This window comes from Portunus trituberculatus, chromosome 29 (assembly GCF_017591435.1).
Source record: "Portunus trituberculatus isolate SZX2019 chromosome 29, ASM1759143v1, whole genome shotgun sequence".
In the NCBI taxonomy this organism is placed as follows: Eukaryota; Metazoa; Arthropoda; class Malacostraca; order Decapoda; family Portunidae; genus Portunus; species Portunus trituberculatus.
In genome coordinates this window covers 4,901,012-4,925,700 of record NC_059283.1, presented here as the reverse complement: position 1 = coordinate 4,925,700, position 24,689 = coordinate 4,901,012, and the positions used below count along the sequence as shown (strand labels likewise).

The window sequence follows — 24,689 nt, the reverse complement described above, 5'->3', positions numbered from 1 at the left end:
GTAAGCCACTCTTGGTTCTCAATGAGGACAAAGTATATTTTTTTGCTCATTAAGTTTTGGTTGCCAGTTTTTCTCTGTGTGACGTCAAGATTCTCTCTCTCTCTCTCTCTCTCTCTCTCTCTCTCTCTCTCTCTCTCTCTCTCTCTCTCTCTCTCTCTCTCTCTCTCTAAATGTCCTTTTCTATCAAGAATTGTGTCGATGTGTGTGTGTGTGTGTGTGTGTGTGTGTGTGTGTGTGTGTGTGTGTGTGTGTGTGTGTGTGTGTGTGTGTGTGTGTGTGTGTGTGTGTGTGTGTTGGTTCACGGTAAATCCCCGAAGAGTGCAAGAACTATCACATTCATGGCATTTCCTTAAAGTGTGTGTGTGTGTGTGTGTGTGTGTGTGTGTGTGTGTGTGTGTGTGTGTGAGAGAGAGAGAGAGAGAGAGAGAGAGAGAGAGAGAGAGAGAGAGAGAGAGAGAGAGAGAGAGAGAGAGAGAGTGTAAAGCTCCCACTGACACGTACTAATTTCTGAATCACGCTCGCCAAAGACCCGACACACACACACACACACACACACACACACACACACACACACACACACACACACACACACACACACACACACACCTCTTCCTTTCTTGTTTATACTCTCTCTCTCTCTCTCTCTCTCTCTCTCTCTCTCTCTCTCTCTCTCTCTCTCTCTCTCTCTCTCTCTCTCTCCATAAAGGGCAAAAATGGTTTCACTCACTCACTCACTCACACACACACACACACACACACACACACACACACACACACACACACACACACACACACACACACACAGAGAGAGAGAGAGAGAGAGAGAGAGAGTCGTTTGAAGATAACTTTCTCCAGCCTTGTCTGTCTACCTCTCTTCCTCACTTACCTCCCTCCTTCCCTCCCTCCCTCCTTCCCTCTCTCTGTCTCTGTCAGCTGACCTTCCTCTCTCAATCGGGAATTTTCCCTTAAGGGCGAGAAGAGAAGAAAAAGAGAGGTAAGAGCCACAAGAGAGAGAGAGAGAGAGAGAGAGAGAGAGAGAGAGAGAGAGAGAGAGAGAGAGAGAGAGGGTACTCATTATTAAGTGATTTGCTTAAAGAAGTTAAAAAATAATATTGTGCTGTATGGTGTGTGTGTGTGTGTGTGTGTGTGTGTGTGTGTGTGTGTGTGTGTGTGTGTGTGTGTGTGTGTGTGTGACCTCCCACCCATACCAGCCTCCATTTCCTCTTCCTTCCTCTTCCTTCGTCCCGTCCTCGTTCTTGTTTTCTGTCTCCTCTTCCTTCTTCTTCTTCTGTTGTTGTTGTTGTTGTTGTTGTTGTTGTTGTTGTTGTTGTTGTTGTTGTTGTTGTTCTTTTCTTCTTCTTCCTCAAATTATTATCAGGATTATATTGACAGACTACTACTACTACTACTACTACTACTACTACTACTACTACTACTACTACTACTACTACTACTACTACTACTACTATCAACTTTTCCTCCTCCTAAACAGTCATATCACCTGCTATTCCTTGTTTTTTAAGCGGGGCATGCTGGGAACTCCCCTCGTGACGTCAGCAGCTACATGTGTGACGCAGACAGGTGAACAGGTGATTTAGATGAGGTGAGATGGGTGCAGGTAGACGGAGAGTGAGGGACGGGACATGGATGGAGGAAGATGAGAAGGGTAGAATGAATAGAGAATGAGAGAATGGGATAATAGGTAGTGATTAGATGAGTATAGAGGAAAAAGGGAAGAGTGAGATTATTTTTGTACTATGCAAGAGGGAAATTAACCAAAAAAAAAAAAAAAAAACCCTTAAAGATTGGTAGAGAAGTATCCGAAAGACAGTGATAGGTATGGGAAAGAGAATGATAGATATGGGAGAGGAGAGAAAGAACGGAATGGAGTAAGAGTAGAATTTGAGTGTTTGTGTAATAGAAGAGGAAGGTGATAAGTAAATAAGTAATGAAGTGTAGATATTTAAGAGGCAGTTGTGTGATTTTATTTCTCAAGGTAACAGCTATTGACGTCACCCAGAGAGAGAGAGAGAGAGAGAGAGAGAGAACAAACACGTGTAGGATTGACTGAGAGTGTTTATTTGTTTTATTTAATGAATTTTCTATCATTCTTCCAACTACTACTACTACTACTACTACTACTACTACTACTACTACTACTACTACTACTACTACTACTACTACTACTACTACTACTACTTGTTGTTGTTCTTTTCTTCTTCTTCTTCTTCTTCTTCTTCTTCTTCTTCTTCTTCTTCTTCTTCTTCTTCTTCACTTCACTACTACTACTACTACTACTACTACTACTACTACTACTACTACTACTACTACTGTACTGTTGTTGTTGTTGTTGTTGTTGTTGTTGTTGTTGTTGTTGTTGTTGTTGTTGTTGTTGTTGTTGTTGTTGTTGTTGTTGTTGTTGTTGTTGTTTTCTTCTTCTTCTTCTTCTTCTTCTTCTTCTTCTTCTTCTTCTTCTTCTTCTTCTTCTTCTTCTTCTTCTTCTTCTTCTTCTACTACTACTACTACTACTACTACTACTACTACTACTACTACTACTACTACTACTACTACTACTACTACTCATTATCACTATCCTTACTGTTTTATTACCCCCACCACCACCATCACCACCACCACAGACAAGGGCAATGGGAGCAGGAAATCGCGTTCAGCCTTAATAAAAAAGAAGTAATAGTGAAGTTGTTATATTCAAGTTCAGGTTACGAGACACTGCCTTGGCCACGGGGATTCCCCTCTAACGGTAGGTCAGCGCCTCCCCTCACTCACTCACTCTCTCTCACTCACTCACTGTCAACAAGGAAGGGAGGAGAGGGGAAGGTGGTGGTGGGGGGGGTTAAATTGAATGTTAGAGGTAATGACAGTGTAATAGTAATGAAATGGATGGTGATAATAGTAATAATGATATACCTGATAGTTTTATTGTCTTTTCCTGGAAGCTAGGCAGGCGTTTATTGGGAGAGAGAGAGAGAGAGAGAGAGAGAGAGAGAGAGAGAGAGAGAGAGAGAGGGGGTCAAGGAGTACACATGGCTGGTTTATGCATTTACACACACACACACACACACACACACACACACACACACACACACACACACACACACACACAGGAGCCACAAAACAAACCCAAACAAGCCTTCATACTTTTTTATTCACTCATCACACACAAACACACACACACACACAATAACAATAATCTTCCCATTTATATAAAATTGATATAGAATACAAAACTATAACAAATCCGATATTTACAAACAGTTCTGTGTACAACCACTGGAGAAACTACTGCACTGCACTCACAAGGGAACACGATTACTATTAGGAAATATTTACTCTGCTTCAATACTTGGCAACTTGAGAAACACCAGGAGAGTTCAAGGAAGGAAGGAAGGAAGGAAGGAAGGAAAGAATAACATTAATATATCTTATTTCTCCTGGTTTCATTGCAAATATTGAAAAAGATAAGATATGGAAAAAAAAAAGAAAATAAGACAAGAGTGGTAGGAAGGAAGGAAGAAAGGTAAGAGGAAAGGAAGGAAGAAAGGATAACATTAACTTTATCTCTTATTTCTCCTGGTTTCATTGCAAATATTGAAAAGATAAGATAGGAAAAAAAGAAAATGAGACGGGAGTGAAAGGAAGGGAGGAAGGAGGAAAAGAAATAGAGGGAAGAATAATGTAAATAATATGTTTCACCTGGTTTCATTGCAAATACTGAACATGAAATATGGAAAGAGGAAGAATATGAAATAAGAATGAAGAGAGGAAAGGAAATAAGAGGAAGAACAACATGAATATTATCTCTTATTTCATCTTTTCATTGCAAACATTGAACAGATGAAATATGGAAAAAGGAAGAATACAAGATAAGTAAAAGGGGAAAGGTAGGTATGAAATATTAAAAAAAAAAGGTAGAATGAGACAAGTGAAAAGAAAAAAGAAGTAAGAGAAACATGACACATTATATTATCTGTGGTCACCTGGCTAACTACTGACGTGTTGCATTTATCTAACAGACTATTGTCAATATAAACACTCACAGGTAATCTCTTCCATTGAATAACTTACATAGTTCAGTCTTTAACCCCTTCAATACCGAGACACATTTTTACCTTGAGATTTGTGTACAATTAGACAGTTTTATTGACATTAGGAAGAGTCTATGGAGTTCAGAAGATTAGTGATTACAGTTTCCACTATTTTAATCCCCCACATAAGTTTTTGAAGCTGTATAAAATCACCAAATAATAAGCAAAATGAATAAGAAAATACATCATGGTACTGAAGAGGTTAACCGTTTGACTGCCACATGGTACACCTTTCCCTAATAATCACCCTAATACATCACCTGCTCTAGTCACATCTAATTTTTGAAATGGGATTGAAATGGGAAGACATTGCAAACCATTCTTTTTTCATCCCTTTCTTGTAGATGCTTGTGAAGACTCCACACATTGCTTCTGGTGCTGTCATGATGCAGTGAAAGGGTTAAGCTAAAGTAAATAATTTGTCAAAGAAAATGAAGCACACTATGAAAATAAAGCACAAAATAAACATCCTTATCACACAAGACTAATCCATACTCTTTAATGGATCTTGAACATCAACTAAATGCATTCAAACTGTACTGAATTGGGTGATGACAATGTGAGTTTGTGTTGGGTTACTGCAGCTCTGTATTCCTCTATCCTCTCAAGACAACTACGTACTTTTAACCCCTTCAATACTTGGACACGTTTTTACCTTGAGATTTGTGTACGATTAGACCATTTTATTGACATTAGGAAGAGTCTTTGGCGGTCAGAAGATTAATGGCCACAGTCTTTGATATTTTAATACCTAATATGACTTTTCGAAACTGTATAAAATCACCAAATAATAAATAGAATAAATATGAAAACGTGTCATGGTATGGAAAGGGTTAAAGGCCAAAGAGATGATTATTTGGGTTCTGTAGGTGATTTATGAGACTCCAGGTAGAGAACACTTCCTAAACTGTCTCCAGAATCATTACAAACACCCTCAAAAACTGTAACACCCAATCACAGCAAAAAGTACAGGCACAATGGCAAAAATAAAAAACTTATGTGATGGTAATTAAGGTGAATGTAACGTATGAAAAGTGAAACAGGGATCTAGATAAATGTTTGCACCTAAAATGTAGCATTGGATGATATTTGAGATTGTTTGCTTACTCATCACCAGTAATATTGAAGCGTGTCAGGCAATCATATCTGAGACTACAATTGCTTACTCATCATCATCATCATCACCAATATCAGTGTGAGGTGAAATTCACATATCTAAGACTATATTTACTAACATCATCATCACCCCTTTCATCACCATAATTTTGTACAACACCTTCACTTTTCCCATACCTTACTATATACACAGAAACAGTTATTGTCTAGTGAATGAGGCACATCACCCAGGTAACAAACACATCACAGCAGAATGCATATTAGAGTAGACATATCCCAGACACAAGCTATCCCTAACACTGGCTGGGGTGAGGCAGACTTGGATGAGCTGCACAAGAGGGTGAGGACAGGGCATCAAGAATCACAGGAATGAGTCGCTGAAGGAATGTGTGTTTGGAAGAACTGACTTGGAGATTCCTTGTTATAATTCACTGATAGGATTTATAATAGTATAGAATCAGAGACTAAATAGATTCTCTCATAACAAAAATAGTGCAACAGGCTTTTAATTGATTCTCATTGTCTATTGGTTAATTTTGTTTTTTCTGATATTCTGTAATTGGTGCTAAAAATTTGCCTCACAAAACTTTCCAGCAAAAATGTGCCAAAAATTGCTGTTTGTGTCATAGTTACTTCTGTCACTGTACACTATTAATTGGGTGGCCTGGAGTTAGGTACCTTTAGATGTCACTTGAATCATCGGTGTGGTTGGGAATGTAGACTGAAATGCTTGATAAACTCAACATATATGAATCCATGATGAGCACAAAAATATAATGCTTCAACTTTACTCATATGCACCTAAATACTACTGAAATTATGACACACTAAGGCAGAAGTTGAATTATTCTGTGAGGAATGACCACAACACAGCATCTACATATGGCACACTGGAATATAAATGCTCCCTGTATGTGTATAATCAGTCAACATACATGATCTCAAACTGATTCACAGAGAATTATACACCATTAACCCCTTCAATACCAGGACACATTATTACCTTGAAATTTGTGTATGATTAAACCATTTTACTGACATTAGGAAGGGTCTATGGAGGTCACAAGATTAATGGCCACAGTCTTCACTATTCTAATCCTGTACATATGTTTCTGAAGGTGTATAAAATCACCAAATAGTAACCAGAAAGAATATGGATACACATCATGGTACTCAAGGGGTTAACTTGCATTTCAGGGAGCCATGAGTAAGGATTTACTATGATTCACAATGCTCTCTGTGTATGGTCAATCTGCATATATGATTTTAAACTCACTCATACAGATACACACCATTAACTGGCATTTCAGGGAGCCATGAGTAAGGATTTAGTACGATTCACAATTTCTGATGTCAAATCTTTCTTCAGTGGCTCCCCTTCTTCCTCCTCCTCTTCCTCATCTTCCCCATCCTTGGGCAGCGAGCACTGTCCACTCGCCACCAGCTCTTGGTACTGCTTCTGCGCCTCCGGCATGAGCTGCATCAGACGCTGGAATATGTCCTGTCAAGGCACGGAATGAGAAATGTGTGTAAACTTACATGCATGTAAAGTAAAATTGTAAAGTGGTACCATACTCATTACTGGCAAAGGGCTGGTGGCACTTCTTATTCTGGACCTTAATATATTGAGTAATCTAGCCAGTTCCATTCTCTAGTGTGTTTTGGAGATAGAGAAAGAGACTTCAAATATCAACTCTAGAAAACAAATGGTTATGTATTACCTACAGTACATAAAGAAAGCTACTATAACAAATAGACTTCTTTATGTCAACGGCACATTAAACTAAACCTAACCTGCTCGTGTAACCTGCTCCCTGCTAACCTTATAATCTAACCTGCTCCCTCCTAACCTTATAATCTAACCTGCTCCCTCCTAACCTTATAATCTAACCTGTTCCCTGCTAACATTATAATCTAACCTGCTCCCTGCTAACATGTTACCTGCTAACCTTACAGTGTAACCCACTTCCTGCTAACCTACTACTACTTGCTAACTTTAAAATCTATCATGCTACCTGCTAACCTTAAAATTTAATATGCTACCTACTAACTCTACAATTTAATGCACTTCCTGCTAACCTTACAATCTAACCCGCTAATGTAACCTGCTAACACATCATACTGCCTGCCAACCTGCTTACCTGGGCCCCTTGGTAGTTGATGATGCCAAAACAGCTTACTTTCCTGCTGCTCTTGCGACACAGGTACTTCATCTCCTTGGTGGACAAGGCAAACACCACCGGTACCTTCAGCTTCTCCGCCTGGTTGAGCAGCTTCTCCACAGTATCATCCAGTGAGCCTGAGGGAGACACAGGGATGAGAGAAACACACAGATTACTCATACTTGTGCAGAGTTTTATAATGCACTCAATGCTACTTGGCGTGTCTTTCTATCACTAATCACTCCGTATCTTTTGTCCTACAGCCACATGCAAACATTATGCTGGCTAGAAATTATGAAGTGTTTTCTTTCAATGCCTTTTGTCTTGTAGATGCTAGTAGAGATTTCATATATTGGTTTTAAAGGTAGGAAAGGGTTATTAGAATTTCAATATTTCAAGTGTGGGGACATGAGCAAAATTTTTAGGATCAGTAACCAGGAGTGAACATGAAATAATGGGTTGCTTGAAGAATTAAGTTTAAGAAAGAGATAAGAAGGAATTGGTTCTCAGATAGAGTGGCAGATGAATATAATGGACTCAGTAATCAATTTGTTAGTGCCAAGTCACTCAAAAGCTTTGAGAGAAGATAAGGCAAATTAATGGATAGGGATAACAGGTGGAAATAGGTAGATACTTTTCATACAGGGACTGCCACTTGTAGGTCTGATCATTTCTTGCAGCTTCCCTTAGTTGCTTTTATTTATTTTTTCTCTCCCTTATCTAAGACTCGGACAAAACACACCCACACATACACACACATATGCCATTCACACTCTTAGCCCTGTCAGCCCTATGGTGTAAGAGAAAAGTTTCATGGCCCATTTAGATGCCAGTCCCCAAGCAGATCTGAGAAAGTTAGCCAAAAGAAAAGAATACTATTTGTCTTGAAACCTCCCTCTTAATTGAGTTCATGTCATAGGAAAAGGGAAGGAAATACAGAAGCAGGTAGGGAATTCCAGAGTGTACCTTCCTATGAAATCTCTTACCTGGCCCCTCACACTGCTGGATGTTTGGTGCCATGATCACACAGCTCATCTTGCCCATCAGCTTGGTGGTCTCCTTCAGGCCGCACACATAACGCTTCCTAAAAAAATCAGGGTGTCAGTGCCGTGTCATTGGGGAGATGTGTGTGTGTGTGTGTGTGTTATATATGTAGTATACTGTTCTGAATGTGCAGGAGAGAGAGAGAGAGAGAGAGAGAGAGAGAGAGAGAGAGAGAGAGAGAGAGAGAGAGAGAGAGAGAGAGAGTACATGTCAGAGGCAGAGTCATTAGGGAGATTTAAGAGAAGGTTAAACCGATTTATGGATAGAGATACGTGAAATTAAGGTGTGTTTTGTACAGGCACTTCTATGTGTGAGCCGGATGACTTCTTGCAGTTTCTTTTACTGAATTTTTGAAGTGAAGGAAGAAAAATAAGAGTTGGAAAAGAAAATTACTTGTTCTCTTTTCCTTTTTTGCTTTCTTCTTTATTTCTTTACCTTTCTCCTATTTTGTTCTTTATTTTTTTCTTTTCTATCCTCTTTATTTCTCTACCATTCTCCTTTTTCATCACGTCTCTTCTACCTTCCCTCTCTCCCTCCCTCTCTTTCTTCACATATCCATCTACCTATTTATATATCCTCAATATTTTTCTATCCTATTCTATCCTATCTTTTTTTCACCTAGTGTGCAAAATACTCCCCTCAGGCTGATCAGTGAAGCACATTGTTTACTTGAAGTTGTCAGAATCATTTAAAGAGGAAGAATAACAAGAATAACGAGTATTCCCACCTTATGCGTGCCTTGGTGGGGTCGCGCTGGTAATGTCGCTTCTGGAAGGCCATGAGGGTTAAGATGAGCTCCTTGGCCACAGCATTGACTTCTGGAGTGACCACCTGGTGACAATACCTGCACAAGGAGACAGTAGCTTGTATTCATAAACACTTCTGTGCTTCACCTTCACTAATTCAAAAGACTTTATTTAAATTGATATGAGTTTTTTAAGATGTTTTTGTGGATCTAGAGGCAGAGTGACAAGATTTCTACTTTGTTAACTGGAGGAACACTTGAAAAACCTGCTAATCATCTCTGTGACCCTTGAAAATAGTTGTGTTAAGAGAGCAAAGCATTTCTGAATATGGGCCAGTGCTGTAGTGCCCATGGTGAGTAGTGGGGGTGGGTCATGATGCACAGTTAGACATTTCTATGTATTATATATATATATATATATATATATATATATATATATATATATATATATATATATATATATATATATATATGAGTATATATGAAAAGCACTTTATATTTACAAGACAATGTAAATATCCTTCTAGCAAAATGTTCTTTTTATCTATATACCAGCTGATTCAGACAAAGCAACACACACACACACACACACACACACACACACTACGTAGTGTAGTGGTTAGTACGCTCGACTCACAATTGAGAGGGCCAAGATTAGAGTCCTGGGAAGCGGCGAGGCAAATGGGCAAGTCTCTTAATGTGTGGCCCCTGTTCACCTAGCAGTAAATAGGTACGGGATGTAACTCGAGGGGTTGTGGCCTCGCTTTCCCGTTGTGTTTTGTGTGTGATGTGGTCTCAGTCCTACCCGAAGATCGGTCTATGAGCTCTGAGCTCGCTCCGTAATGGGGAAGACTGGCTGGGTGACCAGGAGGCGACCGAGGTGGTGACACACACACACACACACACACACACACACACACACACACACACACACACACACACACACACACACACGGCAGTTTAGAATTATATACGGTATATCTTTCTATCTTCCTTTTTTCTATATTTTCTGTCTTTTTTTTTTTTAGAAGTCATGCATATTCTAGTTAATCTGTGTTTTCATGCAAATTCTTTTATTTTTCTCTTGAACTCCCATATTAGTGAAGTAAAAGCTCACAACAAAATAAATGATTAAAAAACACTAATATCGTAAAATTTATGCAAAAATCAGATATAATGATACACCATAAGCAAATGTTATGAATTAAAGACACTTACTCTCTGGGTCCAACAGGTTTGCTTTCTGCCTTTAGTATTTCAAGAAGCTCAGATGCTTTCTTCACTACCAGCGGATCATTGGCGAGCAGTTGTAGTTGAGCAGGAGATTGGAAAGACTTGGGTTCATCTGAGGACTGCTGAGTTGTTTCCTTTCCTTCAGTGCTTGTGTCCGAGTTGCTGGTCTTGTCTAGTGCTGGAGTGCTGTCTTGTGCGATGGCTTCCTGGGTTTCTTTAATCTTCCATATGATTTTAGGTTTATCATCACTTGGAGTCTTCACTAATTGAGGGTTTATGTTGGATGATTTACTGGAGTTTTCTTTGTTTTCATCATTATCTTCAGTTCTCCCCTCATTCTTTTCTTGGTCTGATTCTTGTTTCTTTCCGTCTTCAGCTTTACATGCTTTTCTCTCACCCTCTTTGTCTGTCTCTGTCTTGGTGGCAGTGTTGGGTGGTTCACTTGTTGCACTGTCTCCTATTCTTGCCTCACTGGATTCTTGAGTGTTACTGTCCAGTGTTGTCTCAGTCTGGGTTGTAGTGTGAGGTGGTTCATTGGTATCACTATTTACTGCAGTTTTCACCACTGTGGGGTTCTCATTCTCATTGTTTGCTGTAGATAATGCCTCTGAAAGTTCCTGTTGTTGCTCTTGTTGTCTGGCATTAATCTCTGTCATTATGAAGAAAAATATGTAAGTGATTGGTACAACTGTCTTTACTTTAAATAAAAAAGGAAAAAATACTACAATTTAAGTTCATATATTAAGCTACAGTAAATACTCTTTAACTTTCAGAACTTCATTTATAACAAACTGTTGCAGAACTATAAATAAAAAATGATAACTTGCTTCAATTTAAGTCTATGTATATGTCACACTACAGTAAATGGTCTTCAACTTAAACAAACATGTTCCTTTGTACTCACGAGCCAGTAAGAGCTGCATCGCCACTGCCTCCTTCTGTCGCTTCTCTATCTTGCACTTCATCACACGGGATATCTTTCTCTTCTTTGGTTTCTTTGTGTTAATCTTGCCTCGCTTTGCCACGACTCCCGCCACCTGCAATGGTGAGTCATGGGTAGAGATGGTAAGTGGAGTCTGGCAAGTATCAGTGAAGGCATTGAAAATTAGTGTTGCTGTAATGCTTAGTTGTCTCACCTTGGGCAGCACAGAAGACCCTGGCTTTCTAGCAGGAAATTCATCATCTCTGTCATCCTTTCTCTTGGCAGACAAATATTTCTATAGGAAAAGGAAAAATTATTAAATGCTTACATAGAAACATCAATTAAAATGCAAATACTAGAACATAAAATTACAAGAAAGCTAAACACAAGGCTTTTTTCACAGTACATACATGATTTTGTGGTTAGTATAGCATTAGTACTGAAGGTGTATAGGTTACCTCCTCCAAATACGCTGCCTCTCTCTTCTTGTTCTTCCTACATTTAGCAGCGAGGGCTTGGAGGTTGAGTGTCAGTGGATCTTTGGTTCTGATTTGCTTCTTTGGTGGTGATACGTCCATCAGGGTTTTGGCAGGAGGCTCACTATGCATTGTGTCTTGCTTTGCCACCTTTATGGCTTTTGCTGAGAGAAGAGCTTTCCTGTAGGTAACTGCAGCCTGCTCTAAACCACCACCATCATCATCATCATCATCACTGGCATTTATTGGTAGAAGCCCTGACAGCAAGTCATCACTCTTTTGTCGTACTTTTTGTGATGTTTTGGTGACCCCGGCAAGTTTGTTATCAGAGTTCTGTGAGATCTCAGTGGTTGTCTGAAGGCTTGGTGAGGCTTGGTGGTCACTGGTGCCTGGTGTGAGGCTTGGTGAGTATCGGCAAGTGTCTGTGTGTGATGGAAGGCTTCTTGGGGTCTGAGGGAGGTCTCTCTTGGTCACCTTTCTCTGCATTTGTAAGGATGGGTATTCCTCAAAGGTTAAGTTAATTTGGTTGGAAGGTTGCATTGATGTCTTGTTTGTCGCCTGTGTCTTCTCCAAGAAAACTGACGATATCACTGAAACTTTTGTGTCTCTTGATGCCATGCGAGCTTGGAGAATCTTCATTTCTCTCTTCCTCATCTTCTCTTCTTTTTTCATAAGTTTAAAAGCCAGTTTCTTCTGTAAGGCTTCTTCACTCAGAGGCTTTGGTGCTGCTGCTGCTGCTGCTTCTGCTGTGTTGGAGGTGATAGCTGCTTTTGGATTAGCTCTTATTTCCTTTTTATTGCTGCAGTTTGCTAGACTCGTCACTCTTGTTGGTCGTGGTTTCTTTTTTTCCTTCTGACTTGGTTTGAGTGTCTTTGTGTCTTTCCTAATTGCACCTTCACTTGCCTCCCGAGTGGATGTGGAATTTGCACCTTTACCTTTTGGCACATCCACATATTTCTTTTTGTTGATGTTCTCTTGATTCTCTCTTATCTTGTCATCCTGGGCTGGCTTGTCAGGCAGGACTCTATGCTTGTTCCCATCACCTCTAACAAGCTTTGGAAACTGAGCAGAGTCACCTAACTCATCTTCTGGTTTGATTTTGGGTTTCTTGATTTTATTTTTCTTCTCTCCTATTACCTGCCACTGGAAAAGATCTGAGTCGTTCTGTTCGGTGTTTTGTTTAGCTTGAGTGCCCTCCTGGTTTTGTTTATGAATTTCTTTGACGTCAGTGTTTGTGGCAGTTTTTGCATAACTCTTCTGACTTCTTGGTTCTTGGTTATATTCATTACTCTTGTCTTTTGGAAGATTTGGCTTTTTATTTTCTATTGCATTGTGATCACTACGAGAATTTGTTTCTGCTTTTCTTTGAGTGTGAGATTGTTTTGTCTTAACACTATTTTCATGGGCCTTAGAGTTTCCACCTGTAATACGTGACCTTACTGAGTCCCCTGTGAATTGTTCTGCTGTGCTTCTTTCTTGCCTTGTGACTCCAGAGATGTTTGCAAACTTCTTTGTGGAATTGTTTGTTTCTATACTCTTTGGCCTCACTGATGCATCTCTGTTGTGTTCTGGTTTACTTCTTTCTTGCTGTGGACTTGTATTTTTTCCTGGAGATTTCAAAGGGGAGTTTGTTTCTGTAGTTTTGTGTTGTATAAAAGCATCAGTTGCCTGCTCTGCCATTCCTTTCTCTTGCCACGGATTTTTGGTGAGAAATTTTGTTGGTGAACTTTCATTGCTCTTTTTAACCCAAGGATTACTGTCTCTCTTTTCTGTCTTGGATGCTTTGCTGTTCTTCTCTGGTGTCTTGTATAGAGGAAGTGACTCGCCTAATGTTGGCCAGTGACTGTCATTGCTGAAGGAGAAATCTTGCTTGACTGACTTTGTTTCTGGTACACTTGCATTATTCACAGGCTGTTTGCTCTTCAGGATCTTAGTGTAGCTGTAAGACGGCTTGGGCATTGTGAATTTGTTCCTGATGTGTAGTTCAAGGTTCTCAGCGACCGGTCTTGGCTTCCCTCTGCCTCGCTGTGTGTGTTTTTCGCCTTGGTTAATGCCAGTGCTTTCATGTCTACTTATGTCTTGTGTTTGAATGTCCCGCTGATCAAACACCTCTTTAGGTTGCCTCCATGAATCATTTGGCGCCCTTGAACCAAATGCCGTCCCTCGGAAAGCAGAACTCTTGAGAACAGAGGGGTTATGTCCTGTATTTGATGGTCTGTGTGTGCCTGGTGAGGACTTGGTGAGCTGAGGCCGACTGGTGCTTTCCTTTAGCTCAGTGTTACCCGTGTTTGTGGAGTCAGGAGTCTGGCATCCTCTGGGACAAACTCTGGAACATCTGGTGATAGCATGATCTGTAAAATGAAGATGGTTATTTGGAGGTGTTTTGCAAGTTCTCGGAAAGCAGTAAGATGTTATGTGTTATTAATCTATCCAGTAATATGCTATAGATTCTTTCACTTTTATAATAGATTAGTGTTAGCATTTTTCAAAACTTCCTCCTTCTGATAATGTAGAGATCTAATTAAGGTAACATTAGAACCATAAAAAAGACATCATTGAAAACTCATGTCACTTCAACTTGAGTCTTTTAAAATTAGTGGCTTTCTCACTACAACCAATTTCAAAGGTCACAGAGATGATAAGCTGATTTCTCCTTAAAATGATGTAAAAACTTAAATGTATCACTGAAATAGTAAAAACATCCTTGAAATCAGTGTAGCTTCACCTAGAGCCTTACATAAATCTTATCAACCTGTCAACCTCAAAAAAAAAAAAAAATCCTTAAACCTGTGTAGCTTCACCCAGAGCCTTGTAAAAGCAGTGGAGGCAGGGCGCAGAAATGTCTCTGAATAATATCCTTAATTACGTAGCACAGACATTGACATTCCCAACCCTCACCTGCATGACTAATTCACGCCCCATCAACAGCCAGCACTCAGCACTCACCTGGTTGGCTATCCCTCTTTGCTATGGTTAAGCAGATAGGAAAGTAACAAAAAAAAAAAAAAAAAAAAAAAAAAAGCCAAATTCTATGGGTATGTCTGTAAGGGAAAAATTACTGGTGGAGGTGAATTGTGAGGAAAATAAGGCTGAGTTGTGTACTCTAAGATCAGTTTATTAGTCACTTCACCACACGCTACTGTTTAATTCTACGGGTACGCCTGTCTGTAAGGGAAAAATTACTGGTGGAGGTTAATTGTAAGGAAAATAAGGCTGAGTTGCATACCTTAAGCAGATAAGTTTGTTAGTCACTTCACCACACACCACACCAGCACACACAACTGTCAAATTCTACAGATACATCAGTCTTTACGGGAAAATTACTGGTGGGGGATGAATTGTTAGGAAAATGAGACGAGTTGTGTACCCTAAGCAGATCAGTTTGTTAGTCACTTTATCACCACACACCACTGTCTAATTTAATTCTACAGTTATGTCAGTCCATAAGGGAAAAAATTACTGGAGGAGAAGAAATCTAGGGAAAATTAAGCAGAGTTGTGTACCTTATGCAGATCCGTTTGTTAGTCACTTCACCACACACACCAGCACACACAACTGTCAAATTCTACATGTACACCAGTCTGTACACGGAAAATTACTGGTGGGGTGAACTGTTAGGAAAATAAAGCTGAGTTGTGTACCCTACGTAGATCAGTTTGTTAGTCACTTATCACCACACGCCACGCCAGCACACACCACTGTCTAATGCTATAGTTAAGTCAGTCGATAAGGGAAAATTACTGGTCGGGGTGAACTGTAAGGAAAATTAGACGAGTTGTGTACCTTAAGCAGATCAGTTTGTTAGTCACTTCACAACACGCCACGCCAGCACACACCACTGTCACCCTCTGTCACACTCACCCAGGCCTGGACACTCGGCTGGAGAGAAGGTAGGAGGCCACACCATGCGAAGGAAGGGCCCCGTGTGATGTAAACACAGGATGTAAACACGCTAGAGGGCGCTGGGCTAGAATAAAATAAATGTCTATGTTACTCTTTGATAGTTCATTTTTATGGTTTTTGGTATACTGTTACTTGACACAGGTTGATTTTAGATACAATAATTACATAGGTTTTGCTTATTGACTTTGGTAAATCTCTCTCTCTCTCTCTCTCTCTCTCTCTCTCTCTCTCTCTCTCTCTCTCTCTCTTCTTTTCGTAGGGTCGGCTACTATTGACACGTATTGATGCTTTTGAAAATCAACACATCGCGTCAGAAGAAGAGTGATTTGGTGTGTGGATGTGTTGCGTGGGTGATGTGGGTGTGTCAGTGGATGGGAGAGTGGTTAGGTGTGGATGGGAGAAGTAATGTGGTGTGGTGGAGGTGAGTGGCCTGGAATTAATGAGTAGTAATGATTAATGGAGGGATAAATTTGAATGTTTTAATGTTTACGATGGAGTTTTCTTATTTTTCTTTATTCTTGACGATCAGAGAGAGAGAGAGAGAGAGAGAGAGAGGTGCGGGTAGGTTGTTGACACCAATAAAGACGAAACTGTTTGAGATACAAGAGGAACCAATTGAAGTGAATATTAGAAGAGTATTCCACATTTTCCTCCCTCCTCTTGTGTCCTTGGAGAAAGTGGAGGAGAGGGAGGAAAAAGAAGGAGGAAAAGGAGGAGGAGGAGAAGGAGGAGGAATCTGCTTGAGGGGAAATAAGAGGAGATGATTGAGTCTGGGTTTTCCTCCTCCAGCACGTGACAGAAGAGGAGGAGGAGGAGGAGGAGGAGGAGGAGGTGGAGGAGGAGGAGGCGGAGGCGGAGGAGGAAGAGGAGGAGCACAGCAGTTATATAAACAAATGAATAGATTAATAAATAATAGATTTGATGTTAAAATTTATCAGCGAAAGTCAAGATTAACTCCAGAGAGAGAGAGAGAGAGAGAGAGAGAGAGAGAGAGAGAGAGAGAGAGAGAGAGAGAGTAATAAGGCAACACTGAATGAAAAACGAAATACAAATAGAAAACCAACAAAGAAGACGGACACACACACACACACACACACACACACACACACACACACACACACACACACACACACACACACACACACACACACACACGACGTCCCAGAAATACCAAAATACATGAAGTTACCCTTGTGTAACATTCTTTATTGGCTGACCTTATTTTACGATACCTTTGTGCTAGTGACGGCGGCTCTGGAGGTGGCGGTGGCGGTGGTGGTGGTGGTCGTGGTGGTGGTGAGGGAAGTTATGCATCAATAGAATTTCCTGTTTTTCCCTCCATGAAGACAGGCTTGTTGTTGGAAGAGAGTGGAGGTCGTTGCCGTGTTGTTCAGTGTATGTAGACGGCAAAGAATGATTGGAAGCTAAGGATGTGAATAGGAATGGGAAAAAAAAAACGTAAAGAAAAGCTAGAAGTAAGGATAGAAAGGATAATATTGAAGTAGGAATGCAGAAGAAGGGAAAAATATTGAAAAAAAAGAACATAGAGAGATTATATGATGATAGAAATAGAAATATGAATGAAACAAAAGAAAAATGAAAGCGTAGAGAGAGAGAGAGAGAGAGAGAGAGAGAGAGTATTATTATTCTCCAAATGAAGTGATCTCAAGGGAACTTTAAACGCGGTGAATTGCACACACACACACACACACACACACACACACACACACACACACACACACACACACACACACACACACACACACACACACACACACACAAACACACACAGGCATATAGTGTACGAAAAAAGAGGCAAAAAATAAACTCTCATCCTTGGCCAGCTCTCTTCATTTTCCTTTTGAATCCCTGTAATATTTCTGCTGCAAGGAGGACACACACACACACACACACACAGGGGACACTTTTCTATTGTGTGTGTGTGTGTTTCACTGTTTGATCTGCTGCAGTCTCTGACGAGACAGCCAGACGTTACCCTACGGAACGAGCTCAGAGCTCATTATTTCCGATCTTCGGATAGGCCTGAGACCAGGCACACATCACACACCGGGACAACAAGGTCACAACTCCTCGATTTACATCCCGTACCTACTCACTGCTAGGTGAACAGGGGCTACACGTGAAAGGAGACACACCCAAATATCTCCACCCGGCCAGGGAATGGAACCCTGGTCCTCTGGCTTGAAGCCAGCACTCTAACACACTGAGCTACCGGGCGTGTGTGTGTGTGTGTGTGTGTGTGTGTGTGTGTGTGTGTGTGTGTGTTATTAATAGTAGGAAGGAGTATATCTTGTACCTTATTGAAGTGGTTCTCGGCTTTGAGAGAGAGAGAGAGAGAGAGAGAGAGAGAGAGAGAGAGAGAGAGAGAGAGAGAGAGAGAGACAGAGACAGAGACAGAGAGAGAGACAGAGACAAACAGATACACACAGACAAAACAAAACTAAATGAAGTAAAACAGAAAAAAAAAAATGAAGAGGAAAAACATCTGATCACATTTACACAACTACGAACATATTACAGCTACTTCTATTAGGTGTGGCGAACTTATCATGTGTTCATCAAGTATTCATGTATGTATATTCGTGGAAAGGCACGTCTGGGGGGGAGGGGAGAGGGTAGGGGTTGGAAATGTGTGGGGAGGAGAATGAGGGGTAGGAGTTGGGGATGTGTGGTGGGGTGGGGAGGTGGGGTGGGGCTGGGGTGGTGTGTGTTGGGGGTTGGGGGTGGAAGACCAGTTGGCTCAAAGTTATGCTCGGATTAATTACCTCATCTTGATATGACCACGGGAAGGTACTGAGAGAGAGAGAGAGAGAGAGAGAGAGAGAGAGAGAGAGAGAGAGAGAGAATGCACACTCTCTTTTCTCAAATAGATACTGAATATTTTTTTATGAGGAGGAGGAGGAGGAGAAAGAAGAAGAAGAAGAAGAAGAAGAAGAAGAAGAAGAAGAAAAAAGACTATGACGACATATTCTTTCTATACTCGATATAATAAACGATTTTTCCAGAGAGAGAGAGAGAGAGAGAGAGAGAGAGAGAGAGAGAGAGAGAGAGAGAGGCGGTATCTAGACCGGTAAACATGGAGTGTTGTCATTTTAGTACACACACTGCAGCATTATTAACATTAAACATTCATGCTACTGTTATACTGTATCATTTGCCTCAGTAATCAAGTATGCACACAAAACATTTCCCAGCCCTGTGGTTACTCAATACTGGGAGAAATACAACATAAGTACTAATTTTTCCCCTCCCATACTAGTTAATACATTCATTCTTACGTATATCGGTTTCCTCCCATTAAAGTTGAGCCTCTGTTAACAAAAATTCATAGATTTTGTCTTAAAATTGGTCTTATGTTTAAAGAAGTCTTAAATCTGAGTCTCGGTCTAGGTTTAGATATGCTGAGGGGAAATATTAGTCACTGTATGAAATGGTGTCAGAGCAAAACAGTAAAACCTTGTATTTCTCAATTTCGAGTTAATAGTGCAATATTTTAATTTATTTATTCTTTTATGGAATAGCAAAAGTTAAAATTTTTCATACATTTTGCAAGGATATGAGCGCATAGATTTGTGTATATGTATAAGCAAAATCCATCAAGCGCAAGGCACTTGATGGAATACAGGTCAATACAGGAAACCCAGCTGGACCCCATACCGGAACTTTCCTACAGTCAGTGTCACGAGGAAACATGGAGCCTGACTGGCCAGTGGCTTCACCGTTCAGCTGCACAAAAAAAGCTGCATGAGGCTCTGTTACTAAGAAGGTATCAGTGAGACACGTCAAAAACAGGACACAAGAATTCCCGAGACAATAATTGCTGGAGAGCTGCATTCCATATTGGCTAAATGACACTGTATTTAATATTCTAATTACTAGCGTCGGCGCATCACTTCTTCACGTTCAGCTCTCCAAGCTCTCCCGGCTCTCCTGCCATGTACGTCACAAATAACACTCCTGCAGGTGTAGTCTATTTTATCCAACAGTTCAGAGTCACGCAGGTTATCTAGAACATCTTTATGGGGCTGGTAAGTCTTGAGTAGGCGGGCTTGGGGGTCCTTGGCGGTCGGCCATCTTAAATATTAAAAGATAATTCACCTCCGGACGTGGCTCAAATCTAAAACCAATTCAGAGGTCAAGATAAAAATGAAAACTAATAGTTCGTCTGATACAAATTTACATACTTAAGATTCTTTGTTGATTCATGGAAAATACAACATACTTTTTCATTTTCCCTTTTAATTTGATTGCCACGTGCATAAGTGTTTCCTTCTATTTGTTTTCTTGATTACCAATTTCCTCGTCTGTAATTAGGAATATTCCATGTGGCAATCTGTACCATTAACTTCCTCTGCATTGCTACAAACACCTTTCTTTTCTCTATACTTAATGATATTGTCAGTTAACACTATTCCTTCCTATACTTAGAAAAAATTGTCCGCTAGAATACCAATTTCCTCATCAATAATTAATAATATCAGTTTTTCTCCTAACTGTACCATTAACTTAATTTCTACATACACTATTTCTCCCCCCAAACACTCAGATTGCTAACTAATACAGCGTTCCCTCCCGTGGCTGGGAAAGGTACCAGTGCAGCTTTACATCCAAAGGGAAGCCAGTGAGCGTGGCAATAAAGTCAGGAAGGCAGGCCATGCGAAATGACTCCGAAAACTCAGTAAACCCTCTTAACATGCCGGAGCGATATTGCCGGCAGGAAAAAAGAGAGAAAAAAAAAAAAATTGCCAGGGTAAAAAGTACGATTCACTGGAGACTTGTCAGAGTGAAAGTGTTGTTAGCTGAGAGTCAAGAGATGAAATGTGAGGTTAAGGTAGGTTAGGTGCAGTTAAAAAGGTTAAATAAGGTTAAGTAATGTTATAATAAATTTGATAAAGTTATATGTCTGAGTGAAAGTGCAGTTAGTTGAGAATAAAGAGATGAAATGTGAGGTTAAGGTAGGTTAGGTGCAGTTAAAAAGGTTAAATAAGGTTAAGTAATGTTATAATAAATTTGATAAAGTTATATGTCTGAGTGAAAGTGCAGTTAGTTGATAATAAAGAGATGAAATGCGGGATTAAATAAGGTTTGGTTCTATTTAGCTTGGGTTAGATGAAGTTAACTCTTAATGTACTGAGACGCATTATTACCGTGACTTCTGGGCTTGATTAGGCGATTTTATTTACATTAGCAAGAATCTATGCAGCTCAGAAGATTAATTACCAGAGACTTTACTATTCTAACCCCCACTTAAGTTTCTCAAGCTGTATAGAATTGCGACATAGTAACCAGAATGAATATGAAAAACGCGGCATGGTACTGTAAGGTTATGCCAAATTAAGTTAGATTAGGTGAGATTAAGTTCGGATAATTAGAAGCAAGACAATGTAGTAATATAAGTAAGAATTCATTGTTTTTGTTAAGCTACATACGTAAATAGAGAAAAGAAACGAGACAATACAACAATAATTATGTCACGGAATAATTAACTTTTCATGTTAAGTTAGATTAAAGCTAGATTTGGTTAGGTGACGTTAGGTTAGGAAAGGTTAGGTTAAGTTAGAGTAGGTTAGGTTAGGTCAGGTCAGGTCAGGTCAGGTTAGGTTAGGTTAGGTTAGGTTAGGTTAAGTTACATTGGACCAGGTTAGGTTAGGTTAAGTTAAGTTTGGCTGGGTTAGGTTAGGTTAGGTTAAGTTACATTGGACCAGGTTAGGTTAGATTAGGTTAGAGTACGTTAGGTTAAGTTACATTGGACCAGGTTAGGTTAGGTTAGGTTAGGTTAAGTTACATTGGACCAGGTTAGGTTAGGTTAGGTTAAGTTCCATTGGACCAGGTGAGGTTAGGTTAGGTTAAGTTTGGCTGGGTTAGGTTAGGTTAGGTTAGGTTGTTACATTGGACCAGGTGAGGTTAGGTTAGGTTAAGTTTGGCTGGGTGAAAGAAAATCAAGACAATTCAATGATACATCCACGTAAGAATTTCCTTTTTGAATCTCACGCCTCTCAATTTCGCTTCCCTTGACTCGTCGTGGCGGAGCGGATTGGTGCGTTCAGGAGTTTGGCAATGCGGTGCTAAGACAGCTTTTTCCATTCCTCTGAGTGGCTCTTGAGTTTTGAGGCTTCATCCCTTTCTTTCCGGGGGTGGGGATGAAGGGGGGAGGGATGGTATAGGATGGAGAGAAAACTTGGTGTGTGTGTGTGTGTGTGTGTGTGTGTGTGTGTGTGTGTGTGTGTGTGTGTGTGTGTTTCGAGTGACTGCTTACTTTTTTTTTTCTTTAAACTACAAGATATTTTTGATGTTTTTTTTAATGTTTTTTATTATGTTATAATTATTTTTGGGCGTTATTAAGATTGATTTCCTCAGATTGTTCTCTCTCTCTCTCTCTCTCTCTCTCTCTCTCTCTCTCTCTCTCTCTCTCTCTCTCTCTCTCTCTCTCTCTCTCTCTCTCTCTCTCTCTCTCTCTCTCTCTCTCTCTCTCTCTGTGTGTGTGTGTGTGTGTGTGTGTGTGTGTGTTCCTAATCCTCTTTTCCTTCTCTCCTCCTGTATAATTTTTCCTTTCTCTCCTTCCTTCCTTCCCTCCTTCCAGCGTTTCTTTTTCTCACTTTTTTTTTTTCTCTCCATTCTCCTTCCTTCCTCTCGGTCTCACCCTCCCTCTCTGTTTTCACTCTCTCTCTCTTTCTCCTTCTTTTTTCTTCCCTTCACCCTCTCTTACTTCCTCACTTCTTTTGTTTCTCCTTCTCTTTACTCCCTCATTCCTTCCTCCTGGTTTTCTTTTATTAGTGTTTGTATCTCTCCTTTCCTCCCTCAGCGCCTCTTCCCTTGTTGCCCCTTTCCTCCTTCTCCTTCTCTCTCTCTCTCTCTCTCTCTCTCTCTCTCTCTCTCTCTCTCTCTCCCTTCCCCTTTTCCTCTTTCTCTTTCATTCGCTACAATATTCACGACTCCTGTTGCGCATATCCAATTGTTTTCTGCCTCCTCCTCCTCCTCCTCCTCCTCCTCCTCCTCCTCCTCCTCCTCCTCCTCCTCCTCCTCTTTCTGTTTGAGTCAATGTGCGGGTTGTTTTATCAGTTTGTCCTTGTTTTTGTGTTTTATATTCTTCTTCTTCTTCTTCTTCTTCTTCTTCTTCTTCTTCTTCTTCTTCTTCATTGTTGTTATTTTATTTTGTTTGACTTGTTTTTATTTGTTTATTTTTATTTGAGTTTTCCTTTCACGTGGATGCTCCGTGTGTGTGTGTGTGTGTGTGTGTGTGTGTGTGTGTGTGTGTGTGTGTGTGTGTGTGTGTGTGTGTGTGTGTGTGTGTGTTTTAAGGTGCAAGTGTGGGTAGTTTGCTGGTCTGTGTAAGCCCTGTAATAATTTTGGTTCCTCTTTTTACTTTCTTTTACAATACCACCAACTCTCTCTCTCTCTCTCTCTCTCTCTCTCTCTCTCTCTCTCTCTCTCTCTCTCTCTCTCTCTCTCTCTCTCTCTCTCTCTCTCTCTCTCTTGCTGCTCAATCATCCTCCCTCCCAAGAGAGAGAGAGAGAGAGAGAGAGAGAGAGAGAGAGAGAGAGAGAGAGAGATAAGGACTTGCTTTGTTGAGTTCTTAATAATGATAAAATCGTTGCTATTCTGTGTGTGTGTGTGTGTGTGTGTGTGTGTGTGTGTGTGTGTGTGTGTGTGTGTGTGTGTGTGTGTGTGTGTGTGATGTAGGATTCCTGTCATCTGTGCTGAAAAAAAAATGACAAAAAAAAAAAAAATGTATATATACTCATCTGAAAACTGTAGAATGTAAGATGAAATATTTAACATTGAAGGTAAAATGCTAAAAGAAACACTAACTAGAAACTACATAGTGAATCTAGAAGCATTTTCTATCACGTACTGCTGAAAACATTATGGGATCAGTAAATAACACTATAGGCTGTCTACTCCAAAGTGGCTCATGTGTCTCGGTTTGAATGGTGTCCCAGGGAATGCCTTGAGGAAAACCGTGAGCTGTCCTTGTAAAAACTAGATGGATCAACAAAAAACGAGTATTCACATAAGATAAATTACGTATCAATAAGCTACAATATGTTTTAAATCCAGGAGGCATTTAAGAATATACAAACTGCCAAGTATTACCTAGCAGTGAAGGAGGAAGAGTATCATAAACCTTCCTTCTCCCAGCATGAGGCAAGACCAGCTAAATGCCTCACTCTATCTCAGGAGGGAGTGTTTTACAAGGCTAATGAAACGGTTGCCATAACTTAGGTGTTTTATAAGGCAAATTAAATGCTAACAGTAACTTGCACCCGGTATTTTAACAGCACAAATTTAATTAAACCCTAACAACAAGATATTCATAAGTAATTCACGGGATTAATTAAATGACAACAGTAACTTGGGACTCGTGTTTTGTGGCTTAAGCTGAAGAGATAAAGGATGAAGGTTTTGTTTGTGCTTCTTATTGTATGGTTAAGATGAATGACTGAGAAAAGTGTTTAAGATTGTCAGTGTGTGTAATATTCTCTCTCTCTCTCTCTCTCTCTCTCTCTCTCTCTCTCTCTCTCTCTCTCTCTCTCTCTCTCTCTCTCTCTCTCTCTCATGATGCCTGTTACTTGAATAATCATCTCCATTCATCACAAGGACTGGGATATCATGGGCTTTACACACACACACACACACACACACACACACACACACACACACACACACACACACACACACACACACACACACACACACACACACACACACACACCTTAATAACTTTTCCCTCTAAAAAAGGAAAACAAAACGCGGAAATCATGCCTAACTATTTTTTTTCTTGTGTTAGTGTTATGCCTTGTGGATCTTACCTCTCTCTCTCCTCTGCCTCTCCCTCTCCCTCTCCCTCTCCCTCTCCCTCTCTCCCTATATATTGCAAAGTTTTCTGTTGTCCTGAGCTCGAGATTCAGAAGATCCTCGCTTGAATCTTCGTCAGAGAGAGAGAGAGAGAGAGAGAGAGAG

General features: G+C 40.3%; 1 protein-coding gene and 1 long non-coding RNA gene across 4 annotated transcripts in view; one reads left to right on the top strand and one right to left on the bottom strand.

The window, feature by feature from the left end:
* LOC123510637 overlaps positions 1 to 24,689 on the top strand; it is a 153,167-nt gene that overhangs the window by 50,101 nt on the left and 78,377 nt on the right. The window lies entirely within an intron of this gene.
* LOC123510634 (titin homolog) lies at positions 3,148 to 15,783 on the bottom strand. 2 transcript variants are annotated; one of them, XM_045265944.1, is made up of 9 exons: positions 15,666 to 15,783; positions 11,787 to 14,155; positions 11,543 to 11,623; positions 11,311 to 11,443; positions 10,392 to 11,055; positions 9,156 to 9,272; positions 8,371 to 8,468; positions 7,364 to 7,521; positions 3,148 to 6,723 (listed from the first exon to the last, which is right to left on the bottom strand). In XM_045265944.1, the coding sequence occupies exons 1-9, from the start codon at positions 15,709 to 15,711 to the stop codon at positions 6,529 to 6,531; spliced, it is 3,861 nt and encodes a 1,286-aa protein (XP_045121879.1). In that variant the 5' UTR covers positions 15,712 to 15,783; the 3' UTR covers positions 3,148 to 6,528. The 2 variants fall into 2 exon arrangements, with proteins under 2 accessions (XP_045121879.1, XP_045121881.1); XM_045265946.1 differs by lacking the exon at positions 15,666 to 15,783 and adding an exon at positions 15,588 to 15,665.

Excerpts from the sequence above, each read along its gene's own strand:
- LOC123510634 (XM_045265944.1), bottom strand. The coding sequence starts at position 15,711 with ATGGTGTGGCCTCCTACCTTCTCTCCAGCCGAGTGTCCAGGCCTGG. Across the intron at positions 11,444-11,542 it reads GGTCTTCTGTGCTGCCCAAG|GTGGCGGGAGTCGTGGCAAA; the intron begins GTGAGACAACTA and ends TCACCATTGCAG. Across the intron at positions 9,273-10,391 it reads AAACCTGTTGGACCCAGAGA|GTATTGTCACCAGGTGGTCA; the intron begins GTAAGTGTCTTT and ends CTCCTTGTGCAG.